The 11,733-nt window shown below is 38.1% G+C and overlaps 1 protein-coding gene across 1 annotated transcript; it reads left to right on the top strand.

Moving 5' to 3' along the window:
* Positions 1-1,938: 1,938 nt before the first annotated feature.
* Positions 1,939-9,189, top strand: itk (IL2 inducible T cell kinase). Its single transcript, XM_063490325.1, has 17 exons — positions 1,939-2,107; positions 2,198-2,302; positions 2,457-2,538; positions 2,679-2,804; positions 3,029-3,066; positions 3,779-3,930; positions 4,044-4,109; positions 4,229-4,283; positions 4,666-4,745; positions 5,050-5,192; positions 5,329-5,403; positions 5,726-5,894; positions 5,984-6,200; positions 6,287-6,351; positions 6,447-6,565; positions 8,569-8,726; positions 8,820-9,189. The coding sequence occupies exons 1-17, from the start codon at positions 1,970-1,972 to the stop codon at positions 8,883-8,885; spliced, it is 1,854 nt and encodes a 617-aa protein (XP_063346395.1). The 5' UTR covers positions 1,939-1,969; the 3' UTR covers positions 8,886-9,189.
* The last annotated feature ends 2,544 nt before the right edge of the window (positions 9,190-11,733 follow it).

The following is an 11,733-nucleotide window of genomic DNA, read 5'->3' as shown; positions in this document are numbered from 1 at the left end:
CCAAAGCTATTGGCTCGACGTCATTGGTTTTTGTCCCACGGATTGGACGATAGCAGTGGAACAAACTAAACACCGATTGGCTGTGAGGATACCACGCTTGATCTTGTAGTTTTTGATACGAAATTGCTTAATTTGAAGCTTGTTTTGTACAGGACTGATGTCTTTTTACAATAGTGACCATCTCCAGCACCTGTTATCATTTGGTAATGTCAAATATTTTTCTAGTCAAAGCAAACTAGCAGTTTACAACGCCACCAATACTTTTAAGAGGTAAATAAAATGTGGAAGAAAATTACAATAGATATAAACTATTACGAATACAAGAGACAAAAGCTTAAAAACGCAACGATTTATTCTTAACGTTGTGTCAGTATAAGACAATTTTCTAAACTTTCCTTTGTTTTTTGTTTTTCCCCCAATTTATCACTTATATATGGCTTAAAACAACAAGAAGAATAAAATACAGTTGAATGCTTTTAAACACTATAGTTTATTAAGCATCTGAAGTTCACCCTTCTGATTCTGTCACATCTTTAAAACAAATGAAAACTTTCCACATTTTTAGTTTGGAGCTTTAGATTTAGAAAATAAATTTTTTTAGTGTCACACGGTCCTTCACATCTACTTTTACACTTATTTTACACTTATTTGCACTTATTTACATACAGCATGACAAATATTCTCTTTTATTAAATACTCATATGGAACAAAATTGCTGAACATTTCCCATTCAACAGCACAGATGTTATCTCCTAAAAATGTTAAATTCAGGTATTTTCTGGAAATGTTTTTAATTGACAAAAGAAGAAAGAGCCTTGAATTTTGACATTTATACAGTTCAAACTGTATAAAAATATACAGTCAAAGCCGATTTTGTAATTTTGGCTTTTTGGATCTGTTTTGTTGTTGTTGTTGTTTTTTGACAATAAATAAATAAATTAATTAATTAAATTAAATTAAAATGAAATGGCAATCCCAACTCATTCAATCCACACCAATCTGTTGGAACACTTTCCTGGTGGTGGTGCTGTAGTATCCTTTAAATCTTTCATTCGGTGTGACTGTAAAAATATTTTCAGATTTTAACTTTAACTACATTTTTTTCCATTCTAAGTTGACAGCACTACCTCAGCAGTTTGAAATTTTTCAGTCACTTTAAAATCATTAATGGAGCCCAACCATATTCTTATTACCATATCATTACTGTTACAATATTATTGTTACTATATTATTAACCTGTAATATTATTAACCTTCTTTTCCTGCACAAACCCCCAAAAAACCAAGTAAAATATAAGGGAGAAAAAAGCAGTGATGGAGAAAAAACAGGGCAAATCCTAAAAGACATCATGAACATGAACCCCAAACTCTAAATGTATTTATTATGGCAGGAAAAAAAAAAGATTCTTTTGTGTGTGTTTCTTGCAATCTCACAATCTCAGTAAAAAGTTTTGTTTTTTCCCCTATTACTTTCTTGTTTCAAGTTAAAATCATTTATGCCATTTTTTGCCCTCTTAGATTGAACCCCCCTTTGCCCAATGCTGACATTATAACCCTAACCTTACTGTAGTAGTGGGACACATCCGTGACCTTTGAAGTAAATGTTGATGGAAAGCGTTGAAAAATGTAAAGGTTAACGAGTCATCCTTTTTCTGGGGATCGCACTACTCATAGTGGCTGACTACAACGTGCACTAAGTGAGTGAAAGTGCCTGCGAGCACCCTGAACTGTGTGTATGTGCGCGCACGCGTGTATTTCGCTTGCACAACGCATTTGTTGCCGTAGGATGTGGTTTACTGTGCAACAACCCTATGCCGGAAACTCTACGACATCTATCAACTTATCATCCTCATTTTTTTTTTCTTGTACACTCACTGCTACTCTGTCTCTACATGCTGTAGGCAATGCCGCCTCTCTTGGTATGACAAAACAAGGCAGTATTTCTCATTGCGCTTCTCATAGCTGGTAAAATGTTCCCCAGGGTGATTTTGAAGGGAACTCTGATCAAAAAATCTCAACAGAAGAAGCGAGTGTCACCCTGTAACTATAAAGAGAGATTTTTTGTGTTGGATACCCAAGACCTGAAGTATTCTGAACGTCGTCCCGGGGTAAGTACAGTATGTGCGGTTAATCTGTAGAGCTGTTTCAGAAATGCAGACTCTTGACTGTTTGCTGTAATCTAAGCTGTTTTGTTCCAGAAAAAGCCTTTGCTGAAAGGTTGTATCGAGCTGTCCAGAATTAAGTGCGTGGAGATTGTGTGTACTGATGTGCCCATACCATGCAGCTTTAAGTACCCTTTTCAGGTAAGATTCATCATTTCCTAGAGACCAACTCAATTGTCACCGCATTAAAATCTACTAAACACTGCGTCATACACACTATATACCGTGTATGGTGAAGTATGACTGAAAACGACAACGCATATAACCTTTTTTTAAAATCTCAATTCTTCTGCAGGTTTTTCATGACAGTTATTACCTCTACATATTTGCACCAGACAATGATTGCCGTCAGAAATGGGTCAGAGCTCTTAAAGAGGGTAAGCCATTACCATATATCACCAGTCAAATAATAATAATAGTACTATGACAAGTCGATGATAAACCGCTGATTGTATGAACTGCAAACACATACGGATGGATATTTCAAACAATATTTCCCTTGTTCTGTCTACTTTAGAGACAAAGAATAACAACTTAGTTCCAAAATACCACCCAAACTTCTGGATGGATGGAAAATGGAGATGCTGCCAGCAAACAGAGAAACTGGCGACTGGGTGCAACGTGTACGACCCAGTGGGCTATGGTTTGTAGCATTTCTTTTTTCCTTCTCTTCTACTTTGTGAATCCAATGATTTGTGGAAGCGATTCCATTTGAATTAAGATATTTGTATGGCTTTCGCACATATGGTTAGAGTAAACTTGAACTAAATGCTTTCATTTTGCCTAATCCAGTTCATACCGTTGTTGCTTTGTGAGTTTAGATGGGCCGAATAGCTCTCCAATTTAACATTTCTGTTTCCCCTACAGCCTCTAAAAAGCCGCTTCCCAGCCTCCCGGAGCCAGAGGTACCACCATCTAAAACACAAAGGACACAAGCTTTTGAAATGTTATTGTGGTTATTACTGATATTCCAATGAAGCGAGGTAGACCAAATCACTTTTTCAGTTTTAATGCCTAACATGTTTGGCTGCAATACTTTTAAACACAGTTTCTCTCTACATATTTAATAATTAGGTCATGCATTGGTTTTTAACCACTGTGTCTGTGGTTTGATTTTGTGTGTTCAGGCAGCAGCTCTGTAGTTGTTTCAGCGCACATGTGTTTGAGGGTTTACTTAAATAGATAGCTAGATAGTAGAAGTAATAGAAGTACATTAAAGTTTGTCAAATGAAAATCCTTGTTGATACTTTTTCTTTGGCACCATGAAAATGTAATTTAATTTGAAAGCGCCGGATTTCGTATTTGTGTATGAACTTTTTGGGAAGAGTTCGCTCAGACCTCTCAATAATTTGTACCAGGTTATTTCCACCACTTAAAAAAACATTTTCCTGATTGGCAGAGCTAAATTCAAAATTTGGGGTTATTATTGCAAAACTTCAGCTTCATGATTCTAAATCTCAAGTTATTTTCTCATCTCATCTCAGAAGCTTATGATAGTATGTCGAAATTTAGAGGTAATAACCCAAAATTTTGACTTATGTTTGCCAAAAAAATGTTTTTGCAGCTTCCATACCTGTACAAATGGTTTTTAGATCAGATTTTTTCCTCCCTTTCCAGATGGAGCTGGAAGATTCGGGGCAACAGAAGGTCATCGCTTTGCAAAACTACACGCCACAGGGAGACAATGACTTACCTCTTCAGAAAGATCAGGAGTATCTCCTGGTTAAGAATTCCCATTCCACCTGGTGGCTTGTACAGGATGAGAGAGGGTAAAGCGCATTACAGCCAATGCCTAATTCATTTGAACTGTTTACATTCAAAAATAGCAGTACATTTCAAAAGAAGAACCATGAGCTAAATCCCTTTTCCTGTCACCCATTAGAAACTCGGGTTTTGTGCCCAGTACGTACGTAGCTGAAAAATCCATCAACAACTTTGAAAGATTTGAGTGAGTTTGAATTCATTTCTTTTACTCGAGCTTTTAATTTGCAGTGTTCATTGCTGCTAATGAATTACCATGTTTTCCCTCCAAAACTGATTTAATTGTTGTTAATGTGTTCTCAACAGATGGTACAACAAAAACATTAGCAGAGCGCAAGCAGAAGAATTGCTAATGAAAGAGGTAAAAACAAAAACTCAGTTCTGTTTGGCCATAAAATTTCAAATAATGATTTTGATATGATGATGACAGGCAAGATTTAGCCCCTGTATGACACAGTGCATTCTGATGCGACTGTGCCGCCAACAGCAATGTTGCATTTGCAAAATCGCTGCATATGCACCTGCACAACGACAATTCGACTTGACATAGAACATGAAAAAAAAATTTCTCACAACCACAAAGTTTCCTCCAATGTTGAATTTCCTGCTTTGCTAAGTTTTGCAAGCAGGAAGGGAGAACGGTTATCCATCGTCGTCTCTGAATTAAAAAGGCCACCAGACGTGTTACAGAATGCACCGCCGAACGTGGGAAATCTTATGTGATCTCGTTACTCTGTCTTTAGGGTAAGGAAGGTGCATTCATGGTGCGGGACTCAAGACAGGCGGGAGTGTACACAGTGTCTGTTTTCACCAAAGCACCAGGGTAACTGTTATTTATAGTGTTCTTATGAATTTACTTAAAAAATATCTATCAAACAACTCTATAATTAAAACAGTCATATATGGTTACTTATATCATGAAAAAAAAATTGATGGCTCATAGGATTTCAATCATTTTAAGTGATCGTTAAAGATGTAACCAATGAGAATTAAGTATAAGATTAGTGTAAACTTGTGATATTTTTCTGATCTTCCAGTGTTTATGTGTAATCATCTGCTTAGGCAAACATTTGCTTTAGTAATGCATATGACCTGTTCCAGTTAAACATATATTCTATGATCATCAGGTCTAACGGGGAGAAGAATCCGAGAGTGAAGCATTACCAAATCAGACAGACCGAAACGAGCCCAGCTTCTTTTTACCTGGCAGAGAAGTACCTGTTTAGCACCATTCCTGAGCTCATATATTACCACCAGCACAATGCTGCGGGTAAGTGTGCCAGCTTTTCTCATGCAACAGCGTTATTTCAAAAAGTTCAAAGGATAAATGAATTTCATCTTATGAAACAGCTAAATTCTTGGTCCTGCTTTTTAAATTTCCCGTTGTCTCTTTCTCTTTGTGGCAGGGCTAATAACACGGCTGAGACACGCTGTCTCTCAAGGTGGACGCTGCTCCCAGGATGCTACTGATATCGCAAAAGGTTTTAGTCTTGTTGTGATGGCTGAAGTTTGTTGAACTAAAGCTCCAAGCAGTCCTAATTTATTGCTGTGAATCTTGTTTTTGCTGACCTCTGGTGGGTTGCACAGAATTACACTTCAGGGCTGTTAAGTAACTCCACCCTTGTGTCTTTTAATGTAAACCAATGTAATACAAATTAATCTTTGCTGAAAAAAAGCAAGTGAAAATGAGAAAAAAAGTCCTTTTTTATTTGTGAAACTTGCATGAAGCAGTCTAACTCTATGGTTATTTAACTGAGCTATAGTGTGGATGCTTTGGTTCACTGCTGGTTTGCTGCTTAACAGATCAGTGGGAAGTGGACCCTGAGGAGCTGATACTGGGTCAGGAGATAGGCAGCGGCCAGTTTGGACTGGTGCTGGAAGGCAGCTGGAGGGATCTCAAGGTAGCGGTGAAGATGGTAAGAGAAGAGTGCATGTCAGACGAGGAATTTAAAGAAGAGGCACGGATTATGATGTAAGTACAGTTCATGGTGGAGATCTGTATTGTTCTAAGTAAAACGAGTTTGAAACCATCAGTTTATCTGTGCGTGTGTGTTTTAACAGGAGACTCTCTCACTCTAAGCTGGTACAGCTGTATGGCGTGTGCACACAGCATTCTCCCATCTGCCTCGTGTTTGAGTACATGGACAACGGCTGCCTGACGGACTACCTGCGAGAAAGGAAAGGCTCCTTGTCTCAGGATATATTGTTGGGGATGTGTCTGGATGTCAGTGAAGGGATGGCTTATCTAGAGATGTCCAACTTCATCCACAGAGATCTGGTAAATAAATAAAGTGCTCTTTCGCGATTCACTTTCATATCCCTGCTTTGTTAGAGGACTTTATCCTTCCTTTCTTCCTTCCAAAGGCTGCCAGGAACTGTCTCGTCTCAAAGAACAACGAGGTGAAGGTATCTGACTTTGGAATGACCAGGTATGTTCGTGAAGATCAGTTTTTTAAATTATTATATAACATTAATGTCACAGTGAGTCACAGCTTGTGGTCTGTGTCCACTCTCCGTACCCTAGATTTGTTCTTGATGATCAGTACACGAGCTCACAGTGCTCCAAGTTCCCTGTCAAGTGGTCAGCCCCAGAGGTCATCAGATACTGCAAATTCAGCACCAAGTCTGACGTCTGGTCGTTCGGTGAGTTTGGACGCTCGTCTGCCATTCAGCTGTTTGGTTTGCATTTCTGATTCACTCGTCAGAGCTCTTACGGAACATTTGCGATGTCTGACAAGTTTTGCAGGTTGGGTGAGAGCAGATTAAATCATATTTGTTTTCCTGATGGCACATGTGCTCAACTGTAGTTAAATAACACTGCAGTGGTTTAGACGTTATATATTAAACAATTCTTTTTATCTTGTAAAAAAAAAAATCTGTGCTCGAACTGGAGCACAGTTTTCTTGGGCAGACTATTACTGCAATTATCCGGGACATTTTTTTTGGTAAATTTTTATATAAAATAGCTTAAAAGCTAGCCATTTTCATGATTCAGTGACAATTAGTGGATGCACAATAAGCTCAGACAACTGCCGAGGTTTGAAAGGAGATTAAACAGACAGAAAGCTTTTAGCTTGACGTGATCTTTGGGAAAAAAAAGATTCTGTATTTTGAAGTTATGACTTGCTTGTGTAAAACGGATGTGCTAAAACTAAGTAAAAATAAAACGTATTATAACTTCTATAATAGGGGTTACTATTTCTATTTCTAAATAGAGTTGAATTATGACCTATTCTAAAAGGGTCTGGATCCAATTACTGACGTCCCTTAGAAATCGTGAAAAACAAATGAACTACAGTGACAGTTTAAGCAGGCTATTGCTTTTCATTGGTAACACAAGTGTTTTCAATCATGATTCTATGCATTGAAATGGGAAAAGAGTAATAATTCAGCTGTATAGTATCATTGTTACACTGATGATGGGCAGGAAAAAGAGGGGAAAAGTTTGTCTGAGCCGTCTTTCAAAAGATTCTTTATGTCAAGATTTTTGCTTCCTGGTTAAATAATGGTTTAAAACTAAAAGAGACAGTCGGACCATCTACAGGCTGTGTGAAGTTCTTGAGACTGCAGCTGCTAAGAATATTAGGAAACTCTTTCATTGGATTCTTTCATGCTGGCTTCAGTGGATGAGGCTACCAGAGGAACATTAACTCCAGACTAAACAGAGCTGATTTAAAGGATCAAAGTGCAAAAGCGTCTGTCGACACCATACGTCGCTTTCTGATTGAAGGTTGAAAAAAGAGACCCCGCTTTTGAAAGAGGATTATAAAAAAAAACCTCAAACTTGTGTTTGATAAAATACAAATAGACAGGTCAAAGCGGTTCTTGGTGGATGAAGTTTGGGATATAAAACTAGTTTCCAAGTTTGCCCAAAAAAAGAAGCTTTTGAAGAAAAGAACGCCAGGGACAACGGATTTTATCAAGACAATCTGGAGTGAAATACATTTATGTACCTGTGCCAGAGCTCTGTGCCAGTCGCAGGCCATGCTGCCTCTTCCAACAGTATAAAGTTCTGAAACATACTTCCAACAAGATGGACTGAAACAAAATCATTTGAGCCGAGTGTGGAAAAAGCTGAAACTCACAGTGGGGGGAAAACGTGTTCATCAAACCTGAATTAACCGCAGCCGTTTGAACATGAAGAGTCAAACAACCTACAGAGATGTGTGAGTGTGTGTGTAGGTGTGTGTGGGGGGGTAGGTAAGTGGGTGAAAGGGAGGTGGGCGTCCTCTTGTGAAGAATCACAAAAACTGCTCAGCTGCACAATATTACAATTAAGGATCAAATACTTTAGCTAGATGACTTTATTTGTTGTATTGAATGAAAGCAAGATGAATTACTTTTAAAGTAAGAACTTACAGCAGAGCAAATTTTAGGTGTGTGTGTGTCTCATGTGTAGGTGTGTGTGTGTTTTTTTTTTAATGGGTAGCAACAATTTTGGCCATTTCTGATCTGTACTAAATTACCCTCAAATGAGGCTAAAAATAAATATGTTTCAGTTATATAAAAAAATAAATAAATAAAAACACACTGCACTGGACTAGAGGAGCTCACTGTTAAATGAACAATACAAGGCTCCTACCCTCTTGACTAAAATGCTTCCATATTGTTTAACAAGTGCTGTCTCCGTGTCCGCCACTCTTCAGGTGTGCTCATGTGGGAGGTGTACAACGAAGGCCGACTCCCCTATGAGAACCGCACTAATGCAGAAGTGGTGGACTCCCTGAACGCAGGCCTGAGGCTCCTGAAGCCGCGCTTGGCCCCGGACTCTGTCCACCTACTCATGGAGTGGTGTTGGAAGGAGGTGAGGACATTACCCTTTTTTTCAAGCAGAACTTCTGCTGATCATAAAATGAGCAAAGGATGAGCTGTTGTTTGTTTTCTGTTCTGTTCCTAGAAACCAGACGATCGCCCAACATTTGGGCTCCTCTTTCACGAGCTGGCCTCCCTTTCAGACACCTGAACCAACATGTGATTTTGTGATTTTTTTTTATATATAATATTTATTTTATTTATTGACTGTAACCAGTTGCTTGTCAGTTGTAAAGTTAGATAATTCCCAAATAATTTTATATCCTGGATTTTGCACTTTATCTCTTTCGTAGCTTTGTAAGTATCCCCTGAGAGCTCACACAGTCCATTCACACAGCTACTGGTGCTTCCTGCAGAATCATGTAAAGGTTTGAGTAATTCTATAAGCCATATAAAAGTGAGATGTTTGCTTTTCAGTCAGCTGACTGTCATTAAACAGAATGTTTTACATCTTGTCACTTCTCACTGTCTTAGTTTCCTCCACTACAATAATGAAATCTTGGCATAAGAAATATGTTTGTTTCTATATGAAGAAGTTATTGAAGTTGCCAGATGTTATATATCTTTAGAAATACATGCAAAAGGCTTTCCTGTGTTATGGAGATCACTGACATTAGTCACAATAGTTATATTTTTGATGATCATCCATATACTGTATATAAAAGATGGACATAGCTACAACAAAGTCATGAGTCATGTTTTTTTTATGAATTAATTTTGGAGTCATAGGTGACCACATTTGGTCAAGATTTATGTATTACTCATTGCTCGGATACATCGTAATATGTGGTAAGTAATATGACTCTTTGAAACTGTGCTAAAGGTGGAGCACAGTCTTCTTGAATAGACTATTAGTACAATTATCCAGAGATGAAGTCATGTTTTTCTGAAATTATATTTAACAAAAAAATGCTCCATATCGCACCCACACCATGAACAAGGTTGGTCGATTTCAACTGTGTGACTCTAACGTCTACAGCTGTCCAGCAGCCCCCAACCCCCAGGCCACGGACCGGTCATTTGGTACCGGGCCACGAGAGTTGAGCCTCGGGTGTGAAATTTATGGTTTTCAGGGTTTGTATCGTTAACTTTGTTTCCCTGGGTCTTTTCCCGTGTTGTAGTTGTGTATCTTATTTTGAAAGAAATATTTACACGTTACCATAGTGACCAGAGAGCATTAAGAGGCAGAGAGGAGGATGTTACTCTCAATGTTGTTGGTGCATTTCAGGAGGATGCTGCTAATAAAGTTACACAATTACACAGTGAATTCACGTTTATTATTTACAAAATACCACAGTTTTTGTCTTGGTCGTATCATTTATTTTGTTGTATTTATCCGCAAAACCTCAAAGGCCGGTCCATTAAAATATTGTTTGACATTAAAGCGGACCGTGGCGTAAAAAAGGTTGGGGACCGCTGGTCTATACCCACATCAATTTTTCAGTCAAATAAGCCATACATTATTGGAATGACTCACTTTTGGAGCCAGACTCAAGTGGCCAGGCAAAGAACTGCAGTTTCTGGCACAGACACAGTAACTTCTTTTTTTCCGTATCAAACGATCAATAATTCTCTTGTATCATGTCAGCCAACGCATTCTGTTCTGAGGATAGTGGCAAGACCTGGAATTGCAGTTTCCTGCTGGGACATAGAGCAATGTGCAAAGGTCTTGAGCCACCGCTCATTTCTTAATATCCAGTATAGGAAAATGGAAAAAAGGTGTAGAGATCTTTTTAAACATGAATGGAAATCCAGTGTAATTTGGCATACCTCAGCCTTTTCTTTCCATTTCCCTTCCCTAAGGATGTCTTCTTGACACCCTCCCACTGACACCATTTCGGATGCGGCTTTGGCAAACAGTAGATGGATCAGCTGAAGGGTCAGGCACATCTCTCAGGTTCTAAAGATACAATTTAAAACTGATTTGTTGCTAAATTGTGTGTTATTTGCAGATAGAATGAATGTTGGTTCATTGTTTGAGTGCCTTGGTGGCTTTTCAATGCTTGAAGTGTTAAAGCAGCCAATGTATAAAGAAAAACTTTGAAAGACCTTCAGAAAGCCTGGAGAACTATCACTCAAGACCACATTAAGAGATTACAAGAAAGTCAAGAAATCAAGAGTGACTAAAGACCTCTGCACAGCATTTTTTTCAGAGAAGGCCTTGCATATTTCATCAAGCCGATACTGAACACAACACAACGCAACTCAATTACAACATATGGCTTGATGGTAGAGGAGTCCGGGTGCAGAGCTGGCCAGTACAGACGTTTCTCCATATGAAAACATCTGACATCTCATGAAATGGAAAATACTACAAATCAAACCCAGGAATGTCGAGCAACTAGAATCTATATCATTCATTTTTTGTGATTTCTTTGCTTAAAATTGTGCATTTTCTCAAATTAAGCATGTTATATGTTTTCTATGTTGTTGTGTGAATAACAAATAGGTTTATAAGATCTGCAAATGAAAATGGGCTTTCTGTGGTCTTTAAACAGTTCACACAACATCCCAAGTTTTCTGGAATCGAGGTTATAGCATGTTGTCATTATTAAGTACTGTATTCAACACATACGTTTGAAATAATAAACAATAATATTTAACATGTACAGGCCTACTACATGCAACTTGAATTCATAATTATAAATAGTAGTACAAGTTGGGTGAAGTAGGGGCACTTTACTTTTTTTCTATATCATATTTATGATATAGTTAGAATTCATACAGAAAACTGAGAATTTACCACCACCTCCTTTAAATGAGGTTACCCTCAGTTTCCCTATACATACAACATATACCCACAGCTTTTGATGCTATCAATTTAAAAGCCTGAAACGCATTATTATCTGTACCCAAAGTATTTTTTTAAGCAGAAAAATAGAAGCTCAAATGAACCGAATCAACATGTCGGGGCTCCTCTCATCATCGCCTGTGCTCCACTGTGACTGTCTCTTTAAGAAAATGCACTTGCAGCCATTTTCTGCTCTTTGTGTGGGGTG

Source organism: Pelmatolapia mariae, linkage group LG2 (assembly GCF_036321145.2).
Source record: "Pelmatolapia mariae isolate MD_Pm_ZW linkage group LG2, Pm_UMD_F_2, whole genome shotgun sequence".
In the NCBI taxonomy this organism is placed as follows: Eukaryota; Metazoa; Chordata; class Actinopteri; order Cichliformes; family Cichlidae; genus Pelmatolapia; species Pelmatolapia mariae.
This window is presented reverse-complemented; position numbering and strand designations above follow the sequence as displayed.

What these genes read in the sequence shown, in the direction of transcription:
- itk (XM_063490325.1), top strand. Translation starts at nt 1,970, where the DNA reads ATGTTCCCCAGGGTGATTTTGAAGGGAACTCTGATCAAAAAATCTCAA. An exon ending in AAGAATTGCTAATGAAAGAG is followed by an intron (nt 4,284 to 4,665) that starts GTAAAAACAAAA and finishes CTCTGTCTTTAG; the next exon opens with GGTAAGGAAGGTGCATTCAT. An exon ending in TGCTACTGATATCGCAAAAG is followed by an intron (nt 5,404 to 5,725) that starts GTTTTAGTCTTG and finishes GCTGCTTAACAG; the next exon opens with ATCAGTGGGAAGTGGACCCT.